The 26,412-nt window shown below is 41.9% G+C and overlaps 2 protein-coding genes across 6 annotated transcripts; one reads left to right on the forward strand and one right to left on the reverse strand.

Moving 5' to 3' along the window:
* The first annotated feature begins 9,631 nt into the window (after positions 1-9,631).
* Positions 9,632-20,174, forward strand: LOC139573333 (tumor necrosis factor receptor superfamily member 14). Of its 2 annotated transcripts, XM_071396667.1 has the most exons (11): positions 9,632-9,768; positions 10,028-10,097; positions 10,231-10,285; positions 11,281-11,391; positions 17,370-17,531; positions 17,678-17,762; positions 18,076-18,134; positions 18,279-18,395; positions 18,768-18,787; positions 18,942-19,038; positions 19,297-20,174. In XM_071396667.1, exons 2-11 carry the CDS (start codon positions 10,029-10,031, stop codon positions 19,548-19,550), a joined length of 1,029 nt encoding a protein of 342 aa, XP_071252768.1. In that variant the 5' UTR covers positions 9,632-9,768; position 10,028; the 3' UTR covers positions 19,551-20,174. The 2 variants fall into 2 exon arrangements, with proteins under 2 accessions (XP_071252768.1, XP_071252769.1); XM_071396668.1 differs by lacking the exon at positions 10,028-10,097 and having other exon boundaries at positions 9,672-9,768.
* A 136-nt stretch (positions 20,175-20,310) lies between these two features.
* LOC139573334 (tumor necrosis factor receptor superfamily member 4-like) lies at positions 20,311-25,960 on the reverse strand. 4 transcript variants are annotated; one of them, XM_071396669.1, is made up of 7 exons: positions 25,902-25,960; positions 25,301-25,366; positions 22,604-22,748; positions 22,399-22,530; positions 21,332-21,583; positions 21,022-21,138; positions 20,311-20,924 (listed from the first exon to the last, which is right to left on the reverse strand). In XM_071396669.1, the coding sequence occupies exons 3-7, from the start codon at positions 22,746-22,748 to the stop codon at positions 20,812-20,814; spliced, it is 759 nt and encodes a 252-aa protein (XP_071252770.1). In that variant the 5' UTR covers positions 25,301-25,366; positions 25,902-25,960; the 3' UTR covers positions 20,311-20,811. The 4 variants fall into 4 exon arrangements, with proteins under 4 accessions (XP_071252770.1, XP_071252772.1, XP_071252773.1 ...); XM_071396671.1 differs by having other exon boundaries at positions 25,696-25,945; XM_071396672.1 differs by lacking the exon at positions 25,902-25,960 and having other exon boundaries at positions 22,402-22,530; positions 25,301-25,439.
* Positions 25,961-26,412: the final 452 nt, after the last annotated feature.

Genomic DNA, 26,412 nt, shown 5'->3' on the forward strand with positions numbered 1-26,412 from the left:
TGATTGTGTGTGTGTTTTTGTTGTTGTGGATTTGGTGAGTTTATGCTGGAAACCTACTTGCATTGGCTGCTATGTGTGTCTGTACTTCCTGAACTCCACCTGCCTGATAAGATAACTTTACAAGTACAGCGAGATCAAATGTTTGTGACAAACTGTCTTTCACATCTTAAAGTATGTGGTGAAAATGATGAGACTTCGGTTCAGAACCATTAGTCACCCTTGTCATGACGTTGCCCTCTTTGGGTACAGCGAGCACCATCCCCCTCTCTCTGTCTCCTACACTCAGGCTGCTGCGACCTCAGGTTGTAAATTCCTGGAGGAGATTATCTCCTCATGGCCACAGTATAGAGAGAGAGTGAGTTTTCAGAGAGAGAACAAAGGAATTTATTCCACCTCACAGAACTTGAGGTCCGAACAACATTTATGTTCTGGAGAAGGTATAAAAGATTGGTGAAGAATCCAGCTATGAACTGGTCCGTTTGGTACAATTTTGTGAAACTCATGGGAGACAATACGGTCACATTACCATAACGCTGTTTATATAATAGCCTCAGTTATGAGGCTTACATCTAATTGTTGTATAAGATGAATGAGTGAGGATGATACTGTTTGTGAAATAGTTTAATGTGATTTTGGACTGTTTAATGAAGGAAACTCCAATTCCCTTTTGGAGTTTAACTAAATGAGAGGACCGCCCATGAGCACAGTGTCGTGGTAATTTCCTGTATTACTCAATAGAGAGAGAGAGAGAGCCAACCACACACAAGTCAGAGTTAAATTATATATTCCATTTTTAATATATATACAAGCTTCACCAAAGCCCTTTAATGACTCTCAGATCAATTCAGTGTCTATCAATGAATTCTCTGAGAGTGCTTACAAAACAATTCTTAGTTTCATTTATAGCCAAGATACACCCCTCTCAACTTACAAAGAGTCCTTTACCCGAAAGAAGAGTATCCTATCGCTAGACAGCATCAGCTATAAATCATCGTTCAGTTTGATCTCCCAAGACCAGGTTTAAACTCATGCTTGATACTTCACTGTCTACCAAAACATTACCTCATCCAATGGCATATATCAATTGTCATTTCTAGATACTCCCAAACCTGGACAAACTCAAAATCAGACAATGAGCCCCTTAGGTCAAATACTAGGTCAAGATAAGGGCAACCTCAGAGGGGACATACAATGGTTCCAAACACGGACAAACTCCTTCCCCCTATGAGAAAAGTAGGGAGTGACTGGCATACAGACATTGTATGAGATAACTAACTGGTTCCCCAATTAATAACTCCATCCCATGGTTTAGGAATAGTTACAAACAACGTTCCCATAAGAAACCAACGTTCCACTCAGTCCTCCTCCCCTTCTAATATTCTACTTAGCACCACATGGTTTAACAGATACATTGACATATGAAGACAAGCCTGACCTCTCCCCTCTCTTATTTATCTATGTTACTTAGCTAAATCTGATTCTGCCACGACATTCCCCTCTCAAGGGACATTGTCCCTTCTCTAGAATCAGAACATTAACTATACACATTTATCTAACAGTAGTTGCAGAGTATATGTATTAAAAAATATTTTCAATATTTAAAAGAAAAATAAAGAATCAAATGCCTTCATTGTCAAGTATCTTAGCTTATATGTAAGCTTTCTCCCTTCTGAAACTACGTTTACAACCTTCATTCTACAAGACAGACTTGCACAGGTTTAATCACACAGAATAATTCATTGTTGAGAAAAATAAAAACCATAACATAGAAATGTTCCCTAAGTTACATGAGAACCAGTATCTAAACACATAACATATCATCATAACATATAGAACAGTCTTCCCTCTCAGTCCTTATGCTCAGAATAGAAAATAGGTCAGGGAAATCATTCATATTCCAAATCATAGCTTCAACCCAACTAAATATCCAACCAAAATTTAGAATGACATTCCTCACTGATTCAAATTGGTCTTATCACTCAAAGTAAAAACTCAATTTAACACACATCAATATTGGCAGAATTTACATTCATATTAACATTCAGTATAATTATCCCATAATTATACTATTAACTTTTTTAATCACGATTATAATACAGATCAGTATCTTAATGCATTCTTAATCTAAATTACTATAATTTTACGTGGTGTAGACCTCTACAATCAACCTGATACCCCAAAAGTCTAAAACAATTTATTGGCACAGTTGACCAACCCCCTCCTTCAGGCACTGATTCTTCTGGCGTCCTTTTCGTTCTTCTTCAGATAACTTTACAGTTCAAAGTGGATGGCCCATGATAATGTCCCAATTTCAATGTCTCACCTTTACCACTCATTATGTCTTGTCCATTCGTCAACCAATATACCAGCAACATAAGAAAAGTTTAGAACAGATCTCACTCCAAGTGGACTCCTCTCACACTCCTGAGAGAAACATCATGAGAAAAGCAGTTGATAGCTTAGATCGGATACTGTACACCGATATCTGGCTTGGTTCCTTTCACCCGGTAGAAGTGGTCCAGACAGGGCCTTTTTTCAACGCCTTTGTCACTCTTCTTCAGCCAGTTAGAGGGGGTTTTGAGGTACACACACTGTTCGGTCCAATTATCTCTTCCATGCATTAAGATACCGTTTGATGTCACTTTTCATGATAACCTCGAAAGAACAGATCAGAACAACAGTTTAGTTCATTAATAACTACATGATACATTTTTACTTTTACCAATTATTCTTAATACAATTCTAAACATATTTCAAAGAGAATATCCACACATTCTATTGAAACTATTCTTTCAAATTGGCTTATACTCCCCATCACACTGTCAACTCCATCGTAGAGCCAAAGGATCAGGAAGTTAGACCTAAATCCCCTCGGGAATAGAACAGAACAAACACAACAACAATACAATACACTCCTTCACATATCACTCAAGGTGTATATAAACTTCAATCCAAAACCTCAAAGAACTGAATACTCCCCCACATTTTTAACACATAACTCTCCATGAGAGTAATGTATAAAACAACACTACAAAAGATAAAATACAATTTCAAATAACCTAATCAAATTAAACTCACTACTCTGAAAAACTCCACAAAGAAAAATGATTTTAACCCATATGGTCATAGGAAAATAGAATTAAAACCAGCTTTAGTTAATATGTCTAAGAATTATATTTTTCAATTACACAAATTACCTTGAAATCATATTGCAAATGACCATAAAATCATTATTCAAATGGCTTTCCAATGAGGGTGATCAAGCCACAACGGAAAGTCATGATAAAGGTCATAAATCATACAAACCCTTCTAAGAAGTTATAATAATATTTATTTTGTATTTTTTTATTTTTACTATATTAGACAATTTACAAAAATAGCCAAACCTTTCCTACATGTTGTATTCCAGAACATTCCTTTAACAAAAGAAATCAGATGTTTAATTAAAACTCAGAAAATAAAAAAACTCATAAAAATTCCATGTGCGTGCGTGCCCCTTTAAGATACCTTAGCACTAACACAAATTAATCACTCACCAAACCCAAAGGAAATGTTTAAAAAAAATAAAACAGTATTTTTTATAAACACCAACAAATAGTCATAACAAATGTTTTGTGTGTGCACAATTTGCAAACTTTAAGGTAAAAACACACAAAAACTTCCAGGCCCTTTTCAATTTGGTAGTTTACGACCTCTATCACTCACTCTCCCCAAGATTATAGTCCCAGGAAACATTTCAAAGAGAGACAATGAAACACCCATTTTCCCAGAAAAACACAAAACACTTTGTTAGTATTCATTACACTACATCAATTCAGAAACTCAAAAGTGAACTATAAACCAAACCTAATGATAATTCCACTGTACCTCAAATCATTAATCATAAGTTTTAATCAACATCAATGTATATGTATGCTTAATTGAACATGTTACCCTTAGATACAACTATCCTTACTATCTAAATGTAATACTTTTTCCTCTGTCGCAAATGTAGTACATTTCTCAGCGTAAGAAATCAGTAATTTAATCCCAGGCATTTAATAAAAATGTAGACGTGTTCTCCCATGTCTCCTTTTAACTTACATACTTTAGATAACTTCCAAACGTCCCGGAAGAAAGAATCCTATTTAAACACATCAGATCATACAATGTTTAATTAAGTAACATCAACACCTAAAATCAACAATAAACATTAAACAAATAAACAAACCCATAACCCCTTTAATCAGCAATCTAATCATTTCAACCTGCTGATATGTTTAGTCAAAACTATCCTGATCTTTTTAACAAATCTAAAATCTTTCAACAGTTGGCGCTGTCTCATCAGTGTAAAACTCAAAACTAACATCAGCGTAAAACTCAAAACTAACTTTTTCCCACTCAAATCCACAAGGTCATTCCCCAAAGGTCAATACTGTTCAGCTCCTACATCAATGATCTTCCTTCTGTCTAAACAGGGTCTGAAGATCCAAAGTATGCAGATAATACAGTGATAAATTCATGCAAATAACAAACAACAAACTACACCAGAACTCACTACTATTATCGTTCAGATGACAAACTTTTCCAGAGACTCATGTTTACATCTCAATAAAACAATTCAAAAACACAGTCTGCTTGTTAACAAAAAACAACAACTGATGCCCCTTAGACAGATGTCTATGTATCAGGGAAAAAGCTCCCGGTGGTATTTGATTTTAAGTACCAAGGCATCATACTTGATTCCAACCTCTCTTTAAAAAAATAACTCAAATAACCAAATTCAACCTAGCTAATTTTCCAAAACATATGACATTGTTTTGACTATAGAGGTAACAAAACTATCATTAAAATCTATAATACTCCCCCACTTAACATACTATCTTACTAGTATGGGCCAAGCTTGCTATTTCAACATTAATACCCATTCAGTCTTCTGTGTTTACATCTCAAACTTGATAGAAAAACCCAATAGCTATAGAAAGCATAAACTCCTGTGTTGGAAAAAATCTTATGCAATACACTGACGCCTAAGATTCTAAATGTCCAGGCTTCCTCTCTCTCAGTATTTTATTAAACAGAAAACCCAAACCTTATTGCAACAGATCCACAAGATCCGCCATGAGAAATGACTGTAAGGAAAAGTACCTTTTTAGTCAATCTGCTTTCAGTGTGAGAGCTTCCCATGTCTGGAACCCTGCCATTAGACACACACAACTGTGATTAATTATGCACTGTCTCTTTAAAATAAAAACTACTTCTTTACCGATTAACTTTCTTGCTCAAATTCACTGGTGTTAACTAAACAATCAAACCAATAATCAATAACCATCAGAATACATTATCACAATGTTTCAATACTCACACCTAAATCACTTTCAAGCTTAACATATCCTATTTTTCTTTCTTTCTGATGGGCAAAAATATACCCCTCTGCCAACAACGTTTTTCTCTTACCTCTTATCGTAAGATTAAAACCAGACTTTACCACTTTCTCTTCTCCTTTCACTTATCCAAGACTTTAACAATAACACATACTGCTAAATTTATAACATATGTCAGTCAATTCATAAGACTGAAAAACATTTCGGTGGCCATTTCTCTATCGCCATTATCTCTCCGCTATTATTTAGAATTACTTTAATTTAGGCAACAGACACCGTCTTGCATCGAAATTCGCTTCTATTTTGAATTAATTAGTCTATGAATTTAACTTTAACAATCTATTAAAAACTTCAATTTATCCCTTCTTCCAATTTGAACCAAACAAGCTTTAAAAACGTTCAGTTTATATCTTATACAAACACTAGCAACCGCATCTCTCCATGCAAAACATACAAATAGTTGAATTACAATCAAAAACTCTGATTTTAAGACAGAGCGTTTGCCGGGAAACGAACCCGGATCTCCAGTTCAGAAGGCAGCTACTTTAACCAATTCTATATGAATGACTAAGAATCTCAGATATATAAACTTACTTCACAATTGTCTGTATTCGTAAAGTCAAGTAAATTCCCAGAAAAATTACCCTAATTTAAAGGTCCAAGCGTTATTCCAGCTATGATTCTCCCATGCCAAATTAATAGATTAGCAGTCAAAGAATAAAATCGACATTTATAGACTAAGAAACAGATCTTGCGTATTTTAATAAAAAAGTAGATTATGTTTACTCAGGCAACGTTACTTTACTACATCACATTAATCACGCAATGATAATTAGTTTGATGGAAACCTTAGGCTTTGTACGACATTATAAATTACGTAGAGATTCCATTTTAATTCGCTCTATTTTATTGAAAACCGTTTATTTAATAAAAACCCACAACTTCTATCATACTGGGAGGAAAAAACAAAACATTTTCATACCTGAAGATCAGTTTTATTTCAAATGTTGTACCCAGACGGAGATAATCCAATAAGCGTTTTATAGTTCCATCGTTAGGGTAAAATAACCAAAAGTGGACACTCTCTATTAGTTTCTAAAGCTCAATTGCCCCGATTTTTTAGACTATTTTAATAGTGCTTAAAACCTTATCTTTATCAAATTATCCATTAAAGATACCAACTCAAAACCCTCCGTACCTCTACGAATGGGTGGTTTAAATTGTATCAAATTTTAGTCTCAGCATTGCTTTATCAAATCTCTAGTAATCAATTATACACACATACAATTTCAAATATTCACAGAACCCATATAAAACGTAATAAATGCTTAGGTACTCACATACAACTTTAAAGATCCACATAGGATTGGTCAGATGTTCACACAGAACTGGTCCAATGTTCACACAGAACATAATTAAAAGGTTACCCACACAGAGTCAACCTAACCCGCTCACACAGAACGTTATACAAATATTACCTAGTGATATAAACAAAATACTCACACAGAGTAACCCAGGGCATACCTGGCTAGCACATTTAATATAATTGGAATTCACCACCTCTGAGGGTCACTTAGACACACAGAATGAGGTCCTTCTCCCAATAGGGCTTCACCAAGTACCGTGTTTCACACAGAACACACAGTCACCCTGGCCCCTCACCCCCACAGACTGCACCAATCCCCACTGTGATCAATTCAGTGTCGGAACGGATCTAGTCGCCCGCAACCGAACAATAGCAGAGTATTCTTTGAGTCCGCAAACTTTCAGATTACTCTCCTCTGACTCGGCCCTGTTTACGCCTCCAAGGTACCCTCTCTTTCAAAGGAATACACTCAGAGCCCACGTAACAGAGGCTTATCTAAAAACTCGACTTCAAGTGTGTGTGGTTCGCTCACCTCATTCTCTAAAAAAACTCAGTTCGAGATGTGGTATCCACTCGGCTCACTGCCTCTCAGATCAAAGGTTGGTCCATCTGCTTCGTTCCCGAAGTGTGGTTTCCCTAAGATCCCAAGTTTGAGGGATCCCTCGTGCACGATTTATTTACCTAGATCATCAGGAACGGTCACCGAGTGAAGATTCACATCCCATCCTCGTCGCCAAATGTCGTGGTAATTTCCTGTATTACTCAATAGAGAGAGAGAGAGCCAACCACACACAAGTCAGAGTTAAATTATATATTCCATTTTTAATATATATACAAGCTTCACCAAAGCCCTTTAATGACTCTCAGATCAATTCAGTGTCTATCAATGAATTCTCTGAGAGTGCTTACAAAACAAATCTTAGTTTCATTTATAGCCAAGATACACCCCTCTCAACTTACAAAGAGTCCTTTACCCGAAAGAAGAGTATCCTATCGCTAGACAGCATCAGCTATAAATCATCGTTCAGTTTGATCTCCCAAGACCAGGTTTAAACTCATGCTTGATACTTCACTGTCTACCAAAACATTACCTCATCCAATGGCATATATCAATTGTCATTTCTAGATACTCCCAAACCTGGACAAACTCAAAATCAGACAGTGAGCCCCTTAGGTCAAATACTAGGTCAAGATAAGGGCAACCTCAGAGGGGACATACAATGGTTCCAAACACGGCCAAACTCCTTCCCCCTATGAGAAAAGTAGGGAGTGACTGGCGTACAGACATTGTATGAGATAACTAACTGGTTCCCCAATTAATAACTCCATCCCATGGTTTAGGAATAGTTACAAACAACGTTCCCATAAGAAACCAACGTTCCACTTTGTCCTCCTCCCCTTCTAATATTCTACTTAGCACCACATGGTTTAACAGATACATTGACATATGAAGACAAGCCTGACCTCTCCCCTCTCTGGCCCCAAGTTACCAATCCCTAGCTCAGAAGATTCTAATGACAAGTATCTCACAAGCATATGATGAAAATAACATCTTATCTATCTATGTTACTTAGCTAAATCTGATTCTGCCACGACAACAGTTATGGTCGGGCATCCTGGGACAGGCCCTTTTCTGCTCTGCCGAGTAAAACCCCCACCCGGGTTTTCTATCACCAGACCGAGCTTCCCTCAATTACGATATGGTTGAAGGTTGGAGACCAACTTACCTCGATAACGAGAGGGCCAAGGTTTGAGAGGAGACCATAAACCTAAGGTTTGAGTAGATGGCTGAATCTTTTAACCATCCCACGTGGTTAAACTCTTAGACTATCGATACCGACAGAATAAGAACAAGTCTTTGATATTAATTACTACTCTGCAGCTAGGAATTCGGAATCATTGAATGCGAAGACCGACAACCGCCGAAACATCTATTCTATAACGACATGAATGAATGTCACTCTGAACTATCCATTCTAACCACGACAGAGAGAGAGGAAGGACAGACTCTCCAACAGAAACAAACTTTTCAACAGAGATCCCGACGACACACTGAGCGTAAATATATATATTGATTGCAATTATTCCCGAATGAGTGAGTGTTCATGTGCAAAGGATTAGCATTTCAATTGTTATAATTATCAACTTTGTAGTGTCTCATCTCAGTTGACCCCCACTTCCCCTTTTGTCCACCAAGCCGCGATACCGGTTTATCCCACTAGGGAAACTCCGTTATCATTTCCTTGTAACTATCTACTGTTTGTTTATGCATTCTGTGAATTACTTAGTTAGTAAATAAATGATTTAAGACAATTGATGTATGGATGACTCATAGTGAAGACTGGGTTCGTGCAGATAACCAACAATTTACGACGTTTGGAATGAGACTAACATGAGGTAAATAATGATTCATTAATCAGAAGACTAAGTGACCAGATATTCAAATATCTGAAAGTTATATTAGGAAATGTATAACTTTGTAATCTGAATATTTTCCTTGGGTGCCCCGACTTCCTAGTTCACTAGTTAATTGGTCCCGTGTGGCTCAGTTGGTAGAGCATGGCGCTTGCAACGCCAGGGTTGTGGGTTCATTCCCCACGGGGGGACCAGGATGAATATGTATGAACTTTCCAATTTGTAAGTCGCTCTGGATAAGAGCGTCTGCTGAATGACTTAAATGTAAAATGTAAATGTAATTACAGTTACATGATTAATCAGTTTAATCGCGTAATAATAATTACAGAGTTATTTGATAAATAAGTATTCAGTTTAATGATGCCAAAGACACGACACCCTGCTGACATGCCTGTCTTTTCTGCCTGTCTGTCTCTAGCTTATAAATACACCACAACATCACTGTCAGTACACAGTGGGCGGGAGAGACAGGAAGAGAGGAAGATGTCACAGGTGAAGGAAATAATGACGCAAAGGATGGGTAGAGAAAAGAGCGACACACCTTAAAAAATAATAGTTGGGGGGGAGTCGAAGTTATAGACAACAAATACTTTGGCATTTGGTGTGGTCTCTACAGTGCAAAAGGTAAGACTAGATTATCTTATGTGTTGGTAGTTTTCAACACAGGTTTTTACATTTGATATATTTTGAACTGAAATGAGGCTCAAAGCTAGACGTTAGTGCAGTCACCATCAAATTGTGATAAACTTACAGATTTTCAACATGTAGTAACCTTGTAACATCTTTTGGCATCATTTGTTGTGTGTACTTTTTAATACCTTTTTAGAAATGTTACTGAATGAACTCAAAAGACAGATTGTTAATGATTTAACATTGTTTATAGAATGGTGATGGAACAGTTCTTTGTGGCTGTGCTAATGATGTCTGCAAACCTAGCAGTCTCATATCCTCTGGTAACCATTTTGCCCCTTTTATGTCCAGTCTTATTATTTGTTATGACTGCTTATGAAAGCTGTTAGAACCGTTTGACATCTGTTACAACAGTATGACAGTAGACCTCATGAGACTGTGTGTTTGTGTTGTCAGATTACAGAGCGCTATTACATGGATGGAGGGAGACAATGCAGACTGTGTCCACCAGGTGAGAAAGAAATGCCCTCCACCATAGGCCCTTACTTTTTATTTGACTTGTTGTTCCCTTCTTTTTCTTCCCTCATCTCCACATTCTATCCCTTCATCCTACAATCAACCATTTTTACATTAATAGTGAGGCAGATCATTTCAGAATGTGTGTGAGTGCGCATAGGTTCTTAGGAATCATGAGGAAACTATGAGAGAGTTTCTCTCATGATGAGAAGTGGAGCTCTGTGCTGTGACCACATCCTTCATTAGTATGCAGACTAGGCCAACAGGCTCTCGCTCTGTGCGCTCCATCTCTTCCTGTTATTCTCTGCTCTCGTGTCGCTATGCTCCCTCTCTTCTGTCAGCAACAGACCGTGTACTAAAACGTTACCTGAATGTGCGTGTGCCTATGTGTCTAAAAGAGTTAGCATTATGTTCTGACATCCGCTACTCATGTAGTCTTCTACAGGACATTTATAAAACTGCAGCGTCCATCAGTTTGTATTGTTATTGTAGTGCTCTCTTATGTCTTGACTTCCCTTGTCTCTTCACTCTCTCCTCGCTCCTCTCTTTCTACCTCGTTCTCTCTATCGCCCCATTTCCCTATATTTTTACCAAACTTCATTTCCTTTACTCCATATCTGCCGTCCCATGTCTTACAGCCGTCAAACCACTGGACACTTCCTGTTTCACACTGAATATTTAAATCCTGTATTCCCGGCATATATTAGAATGAGCTATCTACTGCTGTACATATCATTCTTAGTATATCTGATATACATTTTTCCAGTGTACATACGCATAGATTGCATTTGGGTTGTTGATTTGGATTCGTCTCGCCGTTCTTGAATTCTTACAAAAAACAACACTTAAATGATGTGTACTTGTTTGACATTTTACTGCGTTAAGAGCTAGTAACACAAGCATTTCGCTGTACCCTCTATAACATCTGCTAAACTGTGTATGCGAACAATAAACTGATTTGATATGTTTCACCTCCCCTCTCTCTCTCAGGTCATTATCAGAAGTCCTGTTCAGAGTGCTCTCCCTGTCGAGATGGTTCCTACACAACACGATTGAACGCAGAGTCCAGTTGTCATTCCTGCTTCAAAGACTGCAAACGTGGTACATGAACACAAACACAACTCATTCACAGAGCAATGTAACATCTTTATTTAGTGGGAAATACTTAAACTGTATATTGCTTGTAAATATGTTTTTGGGTGGGGCCCTTCTCTTTGGAGGACAAAAATAAACTTTGTTGTTATATGTACAGGGCATTCAGAAAGAATTCAGACCCTTTGACTTTATCCACATTTTGTTACGTTACAGCCTTATTCTAAAATTGATTAAATAGTTTTTTCCCCCTCATCAATCTACACACAATACCCCATAATGACAAAGCAAAAACAGATTTTTAGAAATTTTGGCAAATTTATAAAACTAAATAAAAATGAAATATCACATTTACATAAGTATTCTGACCCTTTACTCAGTACTTTGTTGAAGCACCTTTGGCAGTGATTACAGCCTCGAGTCTTCTTGGGTATGACGCTATAAGCTTGGCTTGGGGAGCGTCGCTGCACAGCTATTTTCAGGTCTCTAGAGATGTTCGATTGTTTAAAAAATATATATATATTGAATTTTTTTAACCTTTTATTTAACCAGGTAGGCCAGTTGAGAAAAAGTTCTCATTTACAGCCAATAACACAATAGAACAATCTATATACAGTGTGTGCAAATGTAGTAAGATTAGGGAGGTAAGGCAATAAATAGGCCATGGTGGCGAAATAATTACAATTTAGCATTAACACTGGAGTGATAGATGTGCAGATGCTGATGTGCAAGTAGAGATACTTGGGTGCAAAAGAGCAAAAATAAATAACAAATATGGGGATGAGGTAGTTTGGTGGGCTCTTTACAGATTGGCTGTGTACAGGTGCAGTGATCGGTAAGCTGCTCTGATAGCTGATGCTTAAAGTTGGTGAGAGAGATATAAGTCTCCAGCTTCAGTGATTTTTGCAATTCGTTCCAGTCATTGGCAGCAGAGAACTGGATGGAAAGGCTGCCAAAGGAGGAGTTGGCTTTGGGAGTGACCAGTGAAATATACCTGCTGGAGCGCGTGCTATGGGTGGGTGTTGCTATGGTGACCAGTCAGCTGAGATAAGACGGGGCTTTACCTAGCATAGACTTATAGATGACCTGGAGCCAGTGGGTTTGGCGACGAATATGAAGTGACGGCCAGCCAACGAGAGCATACAGGTCGCAGTGGTGGGTAGTATATGGGGCTTTGGTGACAAAACGGATGGCACTGTGATAGACTACATCCAATTTGCTGAGACGAGTGTTGGAGGCTATTTTGTAAATGACATTGCCGAAGTCGAGGATCGGTAGGATAGTCAGTTTTACGAGGGTATGTTTGGCAGCATGAGTGAAGGAGGCTTTGTTGCGAAATGGAAGCCGATTCTAGATTTCATTTTGGATTGGAGATGCTTAATGTGAGTCTGGAAGGAGAGTTTACAGTCTAACCAGATACCTAGGTATTTGTAGTTGGCCACATATTCTAAGTCAGAACCGTCCAGAGTAGTGATGCTAGTCGGACGGTCGGGTGCGGGCAGCGATCGGTTGAAGAGCATGCATTTAGTTTTAACAGCATTTAAGAGTTAAAGTCCAAGGCTCTGGCTGGGCCACTCAAGACCTGTCCCGAAGACTCTCCTGCGTTGTCTTGGCTGTGTGCTTAGGGTCGTTGTCCTCTTGGAAGGTGAATCTTCGCCCCAGTCTGAGATCCTGAGCTCTCTGGGGCAGGTTTTCATCAAGGATCTCTCTGTACTTTGCTCTGTTCATCTTTCCCTCGATACTGACTAGTCTCCCAGTCCCTGCCGCTGAAAAACATGCCCACAGCATGATGCTGCCACCACCATGCTTCACCATAGGGATGGTGCAGGGTTTCCTCCAGACGTGACGCTTGACATTCATGCCAAAGAGTTCAATCTTGTTTTTATCAGACCAGAGAATCTTCTCATGGTCTGACAGTCCTTTAGATGCCTTTTGGTAAACTCCAAGTGGGCTGTCATGTGCCTTTTACTGAGGAGTGGCTTCCGTCTGGCCACTCTACCATAAAGGCCTGATTGGTGGAGTGCTGCAGAGATGGTTGTCCTTCTGGATAGTTCTCCCATCTCCACACAGGAGCTATGAAGCTCTGTCAGAGTGACCATTGGGTTCTTGGTCACTTCCCTGACCAAGGCCCTTCTCCGCCGATTGCTCAGTTTGGCCAGGCGGTCAGCTCTAGGAAGAGTGTTGGTGGTTCCAAACTTCTTCCATTTAAGAATGACGGAGGCCACTGTGTTCTTGGGGACCTTCAATACTGTAGAAATGTTTTGGTACCCTTCCCCAGATCTGTGGCTCGACACATTCCTGTCACGGAGCTCTACATACAATTCCTTCGACCTCATGGCTTGGTTTTTGCTCTGACATGCACTGTCAACTGTGCGACTTTATATAGACAGGTGTGTGCCTTTCCAAATTATGTCCAATCAATTGAATTTACCACAGGTGGACTCCAATCCAAGTTGTAGAAACATCTCAAGGATGATCAATGGAAACAGGATGCACATTTCTAAAAACCTGTTTTGCTTTGTCATTGTTGCGTATTGTGTGTAGATTGATGAACATTTTTTCTTTAATCCATTTTAGAATAAGGCTGTGATGTAACAAAATGTGGAAAAAGTCAAGGGGTCTGAATACTTTCTGAATTCACGGTACATTCTACACGCTACATACATTGTATTTTTTATTTTTTACAGTAGTTACATAGCAAGAGTAAAGTAATTTGATATTTTGATATACATTAGATCTAGATAGATCGATAGTACTTATACATTGTATTTTCAGTCATAACTAGAACATGAATTTTTAAACCCACCCCTCAGCTACTCTGTCAATCCCACCTATCTCCATAAACCCACCCCTCAGCTACTCTGTCAATCCCACCTATCTCCATAAACCCACCCCTCAGCTACTCTGTCAATCCCACCTATTTCCACAAACCCACCCCTCAGCTACTCTGTCAATCCCACCTATTTCCATAAACCCACCCCTCAGCTACTCTGTCCATCCCACCTATCTGCATAAACCCACCCCTCAGCTACTCTGTCCATCCCACCTATCTCCATAAACCCACCCCTCAGCTACTCTGTCCATCCCACCTATCTCCATAAACCCACCCCTCAGCTACTCTGTCCATCCCACCTATCTGCATAAATCCACCCCTCAGCTACTCTGTCCATCCCACCTATCTCCATAAACCAACCCCTCAGCTACTCTGTCCATCCCACCTATCTGCATAAATCCACCCCTCAGCTACTCTGTCCATCCCACCTATCTGCATAAATCCACCCCTCAGCTACTCTGTCAATCCCACCTATCTCCATAAACCCACCCCTCAGCTACTCTGTTAATGCCACCTATCTCCATAAACCCACCCCTCAGCTACTCTGTCCATCCCACCTATCTCCATAAACCCACCCCTCAGCTACTCTGTCAATCCCACCTATCTCCATAAACCCACCCCTCAGCTACTCTGTCAATCCCACCTATCTGCATAAACCCACCCCTCAGCTACTCTGTCAATCCCACCTATCTGCATAAACCCACCCCTCAGCTACTCTGTCAATCCCACCTATCTCCATAAACCAACCCCTCAGCTACTCTGTCCATCCCACCTATCTGCATAAACCCACCCCTCAGCTACTCTGTCCATCCCACCTATCTGCATAAATCCACCCCTCAGCTACTCTGTCCATCCCACCTATCTGCATAAATCCACCCCTCAGCTACTCTGTCAATCCCACCTATCTCCATAAACCCACCCCTCAGCTACTCTGTCAATCCCACCTATCTCCATAAACCCACCCCTCAGCTACTCTGTCAATCCCACCTATCTCCATAAACCCACCCCTCAGCTACTCTGTCAATCCCACCTATCTCCATAAACCCACCCCTCAGCTACTCTGTCAATCCCACCTATCTCCATAAACCCACCCCTCAGCTACTCTGTCAATCCCACCTATCTCCATAAACCCACCCCTCAGCTACTCTGTCAATCCGACCTATCTCCATAAACCCACCCCTCAGCTACTCTGTCAATCCCACCTATCTGCATAAACCCACCCCTCAGCTACTCTGTCAATCCCACCTATCTCCATAAACCCACCCCTCAGCTACTCTGTCCATCCCACCTATCTCCATAAACCCACCCCTCAGCTACTCTGTCCATCCCACCTATCTCCATAAACCCACCCCTCAGCTACTCTGTCAATCCCACCTATCTCCATAAACCCACCCCTCAGCTACTCTGTCCATCCCACCTATCTCCATAAACCCACCCCTCAGCTACTCTGTCCATCCCACCTATCTCCATAAGCCCACCCCTCAGCTACTCTGTCCATCCCACCTATCTCCATAAACCCACCACTCAGCTACTCTGTCAATCCGACCTATCTCCACAAACCCACCCCTCAGCTACTCTGTCCATCCCACCTATCTCCATAAACCAACCCCTCAGCTACTCTGTCCATCCCACCTATCTCCATAAACCCACCCCTCAGCTACTCTGTCCATCCCACCTATCTGCATAAACCCACCCCTCAGCTACTCTGTCAATCCCACCTATCTCCATAAACCCACCCCTCAGCTACTCTGTCCATCCCACCTATCTCCATAAACCCACCCCTCAGCTACTCTGTCCATCCCACCTATCTCCATAAACCCACCCCTCAGCTACTCTGTCAATCCCACCTATCTCCATAAACCCACCCCTCAGCTACTCTGTCCATCCCACCTATCTCCATAAACCCACCCCTCAGCTACTCTGTCCATCCCACCTATCTCCATAAGCCCACCCCTCAGCTACTCTGTCCATCCCACCTATCTCCATAAACCCACCACTCAGCTACTCTGTCAATCCGACCTATCTCCATAAACCCACCCCTCAGCTACTCTGTCCATCCCACCTATCTCCATAAACCAACCCCTCAGCTACTCTGTCCATCCCACCTATCTCCATAAACCCACCCCTCAGCTACTCTGTCCATCCCACCTATCTGCATAAACCCACCCCTCAGCTACTCTGTCCATCCCACCTATCTGCATAAACCCACCCCTCAGCTACTCTGTCCATCCCACCTATCTGCATAAACCCACCCCTCAGCTACTCTGTCCATCCCACCTATCTCCATAAACCCACCCCTCAGCTACTCTGTCCATCCCACCTATCTCCATAAACCCACCCCTCAGCTACTCTGTCCATCCCACCTATCTGCATAAACCCACCCCTCAGCTACTCTGTCCATCCCACCTATCTCCATAAACCCACCCCTCAGCTACTCTGTCCATCCCACCTATCTCCATAAACCCACCCCTCAGCTACTCTGTCCATCCCACCTATCTCCATAAACCCACCCCTCAGCTACTCTGTCAATCCCACCTATCTCCATAAACCCACCCCTCAGCTACTCTGTCCATCCCACCTATCTCCATAAACCCACCCCTCAGCTACTCTGTCCATCCCACCTATCTCCATAAACCCACCCCTCAGCTACTCTGTCCATCCCACCTATCTCCATAAACCCACCCCTCAGCTACTCTGTCCATCCCACCTATTTGTATAAACCCACCCCTCAGCTACTCTGTCCATCCCACCTATCTGCATAAACCCACCCCTCAGCTACTCTGTCCATCCCACCTATCTGCATAAATCCACCCCTCAGCTACTCTGTCCATCCCACCTATCTCCATAAACACACCCCTCAGCTACTCTGTCCATCCCACCTATCTCCATAAACCCACCCCTCAGCTACTCTGTCCATCCCACCTATCTCCATAAACTGCCCTCTTATGATTTCCATATGCCATACATGTCATTTCTTACCAAAAGTTATAAAGGTATGTGTATAGTATGGACACTATTTATTACCATGTAATAGCTGTACTAAACCTTTTGTTCTGTGTGTGTGTGTGTGTGTGTGTGTGTGTGTGTGTGTGTGTGTGTGTGTGTGTGTGTGTGTGTGTGTGTGTGTGTGTGTGTGTGTGTGTGTGTGTGTCAGATTTGCACCTGGTGGAGGATGAGCCGTGTACTTCTATATCGAACGCTAGATGTCGCTGTGAGGCTGGTTTTACCTGCACCGACAAAGACGACCAGACAGGAAACTGTAGAGACTGTGAGAAGATCCCTCAGCTGCCCACACCTCCCCTGCCACCTAGCGATGGTGTGTGTGTTGCCCACTGGCCTTCTCTTATGCCTGTCTTCCTTCACTGTGTTGTATTCTTGCCAGGTTCTGGGTATTGAATCAGTGTTTGGCTGTGGATAGATGTTGATGTTTTCCTGCCTGTGTGCACTCTGCTCTGATTACAGTAGTGGGCATCAGAAACAACCAGACAGGAACTTCCTCTGAACACAGCAGGACTTCCTCTTCCGCTGGACGCTGTCAACCTCCCAAGTGAGCCTTTATCCTTTTTTATTCTCCCTACTTAAACATACTGTCACATACTGGAACCAGACAGATAAACAGGCTCTGGTTGAAGCCTTCTCCTGCCAGGAGGGCCACCTCTAGCAAAGTTGTTATTTTATGGTATATAACCTTCATACAACCAGAAGATCTGGTATCAAAGAATTGTCAGATATCTTAGTGGTAATGGATATTTGGGATATTAAATACATTTCTCAGCTCACTGGCCCCACTTCAGTGTTGACAGGCTGTGAATGTGTAGGGATATGTTACATGATGAGTCCTTTACCTCTGTCTCACCCAGCTGTGACACTCCACGATCACCAGTCTCACAAGCAGGCAACGCCACTCATCACACCACAGGTGAGTGTGTGTGTGTGTGTGTGTGTGTGTGTGTGTGTGTGTGTGTGTGTGTGTGTCGATCAGTTATTTTCATTACAGTCAGAATATATTGAACCTGTGAGAAGGTACAGATACAGTAGTTTCTCCATCTCCTTTCCCCACCAGCTGACGCCAGCAAACACTTGGCAGCCATTTTGTGTCCTATGGTGGTCATTGGAATCCTAGCCGTTATCATTCTGTTATGTATCCGTCGCCCAGGAGATGAAGCCTGTTTCAAACAAGGTAAGGCAGTGTTCCTCTGTTCAGTCTCAACTGTAGTTAGATCATTGTGTTAGAGCAGACTCTCTCTCTGGACACCAGAATGAGATGAGGAAGGATTAGACAGTGATGTCAGATCTCAGGATAGGTCAGCACTGGGAGCCAACTGTAGCTTCTTGTGAATGTAATTTAATTAAAAGATTGCAACACTCTCTCTGTGCAGACCTACTTACCAGTTTCTAGTGTCTACATGTACCTAGAAAGCATTCAAATGCAGAGTTAAGATGAATAAACATTGCCCTTTCAATCATAGATGATTAATCAGTGAAGTACCCATGAGTGGCTTACCATCAGTTTGCTGGGTTCACTAATAGATTTGTGTCTGTTATTTTCCAGCTCTCAAGTTCTGTAACAAGGTATGTATAATACCTACGGTAACTTAATACATTGTGTGTGTAATGTTTACATTGTCATTCGTGTGTTCCTGACCTAAACCCTATATAAGCATTGTTGACAATTGTGTATTCCAATAACTCTGGATTTCTGGTGAATTTCTGTGCTCTTATGAAGGGAGTAAGAGAAGCGTCGCCTAACAAGACCAAAGAGACACAGCCCAGTATTAAGCACCAGACAGTGGATCCACCACCTATTACAGCAGCAAATATGGGTACTACAGATACATACAAATAATTATTTTGACCCCAAGATCTTGATAAAAAAAAAAAAAATCTAAATATGGTTGAGTTACTCTTGTGGTTTTTCCTATAGATGAACGTCAGTCGATTAACTTGGAGTTTTGCATAGATGATACTTTGAAGTCCATGGGGGATTAGCATGGGAAGTTGATTAGTTTCAAGATCCATAGTGAGTAAGGCTGATGATGAATATAGAATCTAATATCACTTTCTCTCTGTGTCTCTCTCAGGCCCAGTCCATGTCCACAATGCTGGAACAGTCATCTTCAGTTTACTCAACCAGTTCACTGGTATGGGTGGAGGGACGGAAGAGAGAGGGCAGAAAGAGAGGGATGAGGAAGGAGAAGGACGTCCGGCCCACCCCACACCCTCCCCTAACATCCATCTATCCCAGGAGGAAAGGGATGAGGAGATGGACTGTGTATTCTTCCCTTCACAGGAACAAGGGAAGGACAGTCACGTTTCCAAAGAGGAGGTGCAATGAGGGGAGGGGGATTGAGGACAGAGGACGCACCAAGTGAAAGCTTCCTTTCTAGGATCAGTTTAGCCAACCCTACATCCTAATCATAAGGAGGATTAAGACTGACCCTGGATCAGTGGTAAGGGACAACATCTACCTGGGGCTCTATTCAGTCTGTATCACTAGGGAAACATAGAGGTCATTTCTGATTGAGTCGACATATGCAGCGTTTAATGTGAAAGCAGTCGCCGCTGACACAGGAACATTGCCTTTACATTCCTTTCAGGCTGTAAAGCTGAACTTCCGCAATACAGATTGAATAGAGCCCTTTTTTTATTTAACTAGGCGAACAAGTTCTTATTTTCAATGACGGCCTAGGAACAGTGGGTTAACTGCCTTGTTCAGGGGCAGAACGACAGATTTTTACTTTTACCTTGTCAGCTCAGGGATTCGATCTTGCAACCTTTTGGTTACTAGTCCAATGCTCTAACCACTAGGCCACCTGCCACTCTTACTCTCAGAATACCGGTGAATCCCAAAACTCTAGAATGGCCATTATTTCCTGTCCTAGACATCTCATTATGCTGGTCATGTACACATCCACTTGCTCTCCTTTTATTGAACTGTATAAAAAGCTTTCAGTCTCAACTGCTGCAAACTGTTTTTTTTCTGTGTTCATGTGGCACCTTGAACTGTTTTTGCACAAATTAAAAGCAAAATATTAAATATAATTTTTCAATTAATACAGGTGATGGGGCGATTGTATGACATTACAGTAGGCCTGTAACATTTGTGATTCTGTTCTTTATTTAAAATACAGCACTGTATATTTTAAACAGCCACTACTATGTAAGAGTAAACACGGGCATAAAGCATAGATACAGCAAAAAGCATAATAATTGTAATGAAGGTGTAAAACATCTTCAACATAAACATGTACAGTACATGTATTCAGCACACAAATGATTGTGTCTGTCTGCCTGTGCGCGTGTGTGTCTGTCTGTCTCGTTCACACTCTTCCAGTTACTCTCCGCTCTTTCTCGGTCACAGACTCCCACTCCCTCTCATCTTTAACCTATGTCTTCATACTTCAAAGTGTCTTTTTGTCCTATTTTCTTGTCCTTTCTGAAAGTCCTAGATACGGAAGCCACTACATTAAAACAATACAGCAGCCTGTCTAGCCTTCAGGTTAGTTTAACTTCAATGGGAATGTGAGGTAGTCTGTCTCCCAGCTCGCTGTCCCATTGTGAGTTCTCATCCTCTCCTTTGACACTGACTTCCTCCATCATACGTCCAGTAGCAGCTCTGGCTTTCCACACACTTCCTGGACCGGCATGGGCACTTCCTCCTCCACTGTGCTCTGATTGGCTGGAGTTGTCTTTTTGGGAGACCAGAAGCCTGATGGACCAATAAGATGAGGGTTAGGTCAAATGTGCGTGCATATGTATTGTGTTCAATAGAACTACAGGACAGATCAACAGTGACGTGGACTTACTGTTTGTTGAACCAATCCATCGCAGAACAGGTTTGAGCTTTGAGATGGCAACAAGGCAGGTGAGCAGTAGACACACACACACTGCAGACACACACACCGGGAGCCACTTGCTATCATCTGTTTGTGTGTGTAAGAGAGAGAGAGGGGAGTAGAGAGAGAGGTCAGGGCCATAGAACACATGAACACCGACATTGTATAAGGTTTGGGGTTTTGGGAGAGAGAACTATGTAGCTCTCATGGCAGTCTTACATGTCACTTTGAACACTTTCAGGCCATTTTCATCATTTGTATCCATTGTATTGTAGTTTACCTTGGTTTGGTTTTGTGTTGGGCCCAGTAGCAGGTTTGGTGACAGGTTTAGGTCTATGATTAGAGATACCAGGCACCGAGTGGTTTGACACTGTAGCTGGCATGATGGGAGGTGTCGGTATGAGTTTGGGTGTGTTCGGGCTGGGGATCTCCTCACAGTTCAGACAGGTGCCACTGCCTCTGCAGCGGTAGCCTGGTTTACAGCTGCACACATCATTCTGCTTGGTGGAACAGCGAGACACATACTGCAGCTCTGTAACGGAACACAAGTCATAGGTGGTCTATTTGTCTTCATGTATACTGACTTTGACAGTGTTTTTGTCACGTTGTCAAACACAATCTGAAATCATGCCTAAATATGAGAAAATGGCTCATCTTCAAAATGACTCATAGGACCTTGTTGAATCAGGTTTTGACTCACAACGAACTGAAGTGTATATTACCGTCTGACCCCACCCTACACACACACACACACATACACACACACACACAGCAGCCATTTCACTAGAGTGAACGTCAGTTAACGTGTTCACTGAGTCTGTGGCTACCCTCAAACCTCTCTCACCTCTGTGTTTACCCTCTGTTTAAAAAATAGTTAATCTCTATTTTTGTTCCCCGCTACACTCGATGACAACATGTAATGAAAATGTTCTGTCAGCTGCACTTTCCGATGTTTATCTCTAAAGTAAACGGTTACTTCCACCGGTGAGATGATATCTGTCTACCACTAACCCCTCCCACTGTACCCCCCATCACCACTGATATCCTTGACATTACTTGGTAGACATGCCATCCCTTCTGCCCTGCAGGCCTCCCAACCCTCCTCTACTCCTGGGTGGGTGAGTCAGTGTTTCTCAGTGCCCCCCTCCCCTTCCCCCTCTCTCTCTGACTGTGTCCCACCATGGTACAGTGAAGGGGGAAATCCCTAGCAGGCTATGTGTTTTCATCTGTAAAGTCCTTTGTAACTATGACTTAGAAAAACAGGTGAGTAACAGTTTTAGACAGACAACAAGACAAGCATCAGTGCCAATCATAGGTTGCTGGAAATGTGTAGACACCCACACACACCACTCATGCTGCAGCCATCGCAGGATTTGCAGCTTATGTCGAAGTTGTAGCTGTCTGAGTAGTAGCCGCTGGTGCAGTCAGCACACTGGGTAGGGCTGTTCTGACCGGTGCAGCGTCCCACCATATGCTGACCTGTAAAGGGCAACACATTAAATTATACGTGCACACACACACACCTGATAAAAGTATTTTTCAAATGACTTACCTGGTGGACACTTGTTGCAGCACCATTTGCTTACAGGCAGTGGCCAAACATACTGTCTCTCCTCGTCGCACGTGAGGGATTGGACAAGAGAGAGGAGAGAAGGGAGGGATAGAAAGATGTGGGTGATCCACCAGAAGAGATGCATCTGAGAGGAATGAAGAGAAAAAGAGGAAGACAGTCAATATTTAACACATTTTACATGAACTTCAGAACATATACAGTGAGGGAAAAAAGTATTTGATCCCCTGCTGATTTTGTACGTTTGCCCACTGACAAAGAAATGATCAGTCTATAATTTTAATGGTAGGTTTATTTGAACAGTGAGAAACAGAATATCAACAAAAAAATCCAGAAAAACGCATGTCAAAAATGTTATGAATTGATTTGCATTTTAATGAGGGAAATAAGTATTTGACCCCTCTGCAAAACATGACTTAGTACTTGGTGGCAAAACCCTTGTTGGCAATCACAGAGGTCAGACGTTTCTTGTAGTTGGCCACCAGGTTTGCACACATCTCAGGAGGGATTTTGTCCCACTCCTCTTTGCAGATCTTCTTCAAGTCATTAAGGTTTCGAGGCTGACGTTTGGCAACTCGAACCTTCAGCTCCCTCCACAGATTTTCTATGGGATTAAGGTCTGGAGACTGGCTAGGCCACTCCAGGACCTTAATGTGCTTCTTCTTGAGCCACTCCTTTGTTGCCTTGGCCGTGTGTTTTGGGTCATTGTCATGCTGGAATACCCATCCACGACCCATTTTCAATACCCTGGCTGAGGGAAGGAGGTTTTCACCCAAGATTTGACGGTACATGGCCCCGTCCATCGTCCCTTTGATGCGGTGAAGTTGTCCTGTCCCTTTAGCAGAAAAACACCCCCAAAGCATAATGTTTCCACCTCCATGTTTGACGGTGGGGATGGTTTCTTGGGGTCATAGGCAGCATTCCTCCTCCTCCAAACACGGCAAGTTGGGTTGATGCCAAAGAACTCCATTTTGGTCTCATCTGACCACAACACGTTCACCCAGTTGTCCTCTGAATCATTCAGATGTTCATTGGCAAACTTCAGACGGGCATGTATATGTGCTTTCTTGAGCAGGGGGACCTTGCGGGCGCTGCAGGATTTCAGTCCTTCACGGCATAGTGTGTTACCAATTGTTTTCTTGATGACTATGGTCCCAGCTGCCTTGAGATCATTGACAAGATCCTCCTGTGTAGTTCTGGGCTGATTCCTCACCGTTCTCATGATCATTGCAACTCCACGAGGTGAGATCTTGCATGGAGCCCCAGGCTGAGGGAGATTGACAGTTCTTTTGTGTTTCTTCCATTTGTGAATAATCACAGAAACTGTTGTCACCTTCTCACCAAGCTGCTTGGCGATGGTCTTGTAGCCCATTCCAGCCTTGTGTAGGTCTACAATCTTGTCCCTGACATCCTTGGAGAGCTCTTTGGTCTTGGCCATGGTGGAGAGTTTGGAATCTGATTGATTGATTGCTTCTGTGGACAAGTGTCTTTTATATAGGTAAGAAACTGAGATTAGGAGCACTCCCTTTAAGAGTGTGCTCCTAATCTCCGTTCGTTACCTGTATGAAAGACACCTGGGAGCCAGAAATCTTTTTGATTGAGAAGGGGTCAAATACTTATTTCCCTCATTAAAATGCAAATCAATTTATAACATTTTTGACATGCATTTTTCTGGATATTTTTGTTGTTATTCTGTCTCTCACTGTTCAAATAAACCTACCATTAAAATTATAGACTGATAATTTCTTTGTCAGTGGGCAAACGTACAAAATCAGCAGGGGATCAAATACTTTTTTCCCTCACTGTACATACACTGAGTGTACAAAACATTAGGAACACCTCCCTAATATTGAGTTGCATCCACTTTTGCCCTCAGAACAGCCTCAATTTGTCGGGGCGTGGACACTACAAGGTGTCGAAAGCGTTCCACAGGGTGCTGGCCCATGTTGACTCCAATGCTTCCCACAGTTGTCAAGTTCGCTGGATGTCCTTTGGGTGGTGGACCATTTTTGATACACACAGGAAACTGTTGAGTGTGAAAAACCCAGCAGCATTGTAGTTCTTGACACACTCAAACTGGTCCACCTGGCACCTATTTAAAGGCACCTGGCACCCCATTTAAAGGCACTTAAATATTTTGTCTTGCCCATTCACCCTCTGAATAGCACACATACACAATCAATGTCTCAAGGCTTAAAAATCCTTCTGTAACCTGTCTCCTCTTCATCTACACTGATTGAAGTGGATTTAACAGGTGACATCAATAAGGGGTCATAGCTTTCACCTGGATTCACCTGGTCAGTCTGTCATGGAAAGAGCAGATGTTCCTAATGTTTTGTATACTCAGTGTTTACTGCATTCATAAAGCTATCATCCAACAATACATTATCAAGAGATAAAGCATTGCAATGGCAGGACATTATCGTAGGCCCCTAACAGCAACTATAAAGGACTGTTTCAAGGACATGAGAAACAAGAGACCACCTAAAGTAGAATACATGATACTGACTCCAGACAAAACACCAACATGCTGACATTGAAAAACAAAGCGGTAACAAAACCGACGACACAAACACATCCAACTGTATACCATTATAGATACATCAAGCAAGCCCAGGACTCTTAACGACAGACCTGAACAAAACTTGTTTCAGTAGGGAAGTGTAGAGTCTGACTTACCGTGTTTCAGAGAGGATGAGAGAATGAGATAGATGTGACTCTGGACCCTCTGACTGTGTGACTGAACTGGGGATCACAGTGTGTCAGAGTATTATTCAAAAGATGAGTCATAAGGGAAACTGCCATTTCAAAAGACTCCTATCTCTCTTTCTCTCTATGACGACCCCCCTAGTTCACTCTGAACCACTGTGCCGCTTAAAACCCTACACTTGCCCCTCTTCCTCCCCCTTTCTTTCCACTGCCGTTTGTCCGTCGTCTGTCTCTCTTTCATCAAAAACGGTGATATTAGGTTCCAAAACAATCTTTAAGACTCTCTTATGTCGTCTGCCTCTCTCTCTCTCTCGCTCTGTTGCTTTGATGACAAGGTAACTTCAGAGTGAATAGGACTACATTACACTCATCTGAGGACCAGTCATTTTCTTCACTGTAAGCAGCAGCCGTTCTTATTTAAATTCACCGTCCAGTCAAACATACTCAGATCAGACTGAGAGAAATGACATTGAAATTCTTTACGGACATGTACACAACAAGTCTTTTGAGCTACATTGACTCTTGTGGGTTAACTGAATGTCATATTTTGCCTATCATGTTTAGTGTGTACCTGCGTGTGTGAGTGCACGTGTGTCTCGTGAATGTGTCTGCGCCTGTGTGGTGAGTGTGGTTCAACTATATGCAGCCGTGTCTCTCAGTCAGAGGTCACGTGGTTTCATTAACTCTGTGGTCTGCTCCTTCTCAACTCAACCTGGATTTTCACAGAAGTCAGGCCACATCACATGACCCTGGGTGAACTGTTACAGCCCAGGGAGCAGCAGCAGGGACGACCCTCTACACATCTCCCTCCACCTTCGCCTCAGGCCTCTGAGCATTCACAACTCATACAGCGTACACAGATTACTGTAACAAACAGAAATGACTGGGCTGAGCCTGAGTCTGCAGAAACAAACATTTTGTTTGTGACTGATTCTCATTAATGTTCCTCCAGCGTTTTCTTATATGTTTACCATTGGCTGAAGGGTACATTTCGTTTCTTTATTATTATTTAAAAAAAAACATTTTTAACCCGCTTCGGAGGACAAATCTGTTTTTTTTTTTACAGCTTTTTTGCTACATAC

This window comes from Salvelinus alpinus, chromosome 4 (genome assembly GCF_045679555.1).
Source record: "Salvelinus alpinus chromosome 4, SLU_Salpinus.1, whole genome shotgun sequence".
NCBI classification, from domain to species: Eukaryota; Metazoa; Chordata; class Actinopteri; order Salmoniformes; family Salmonidae; genus Salvelinus; species Salvelinus alpinus.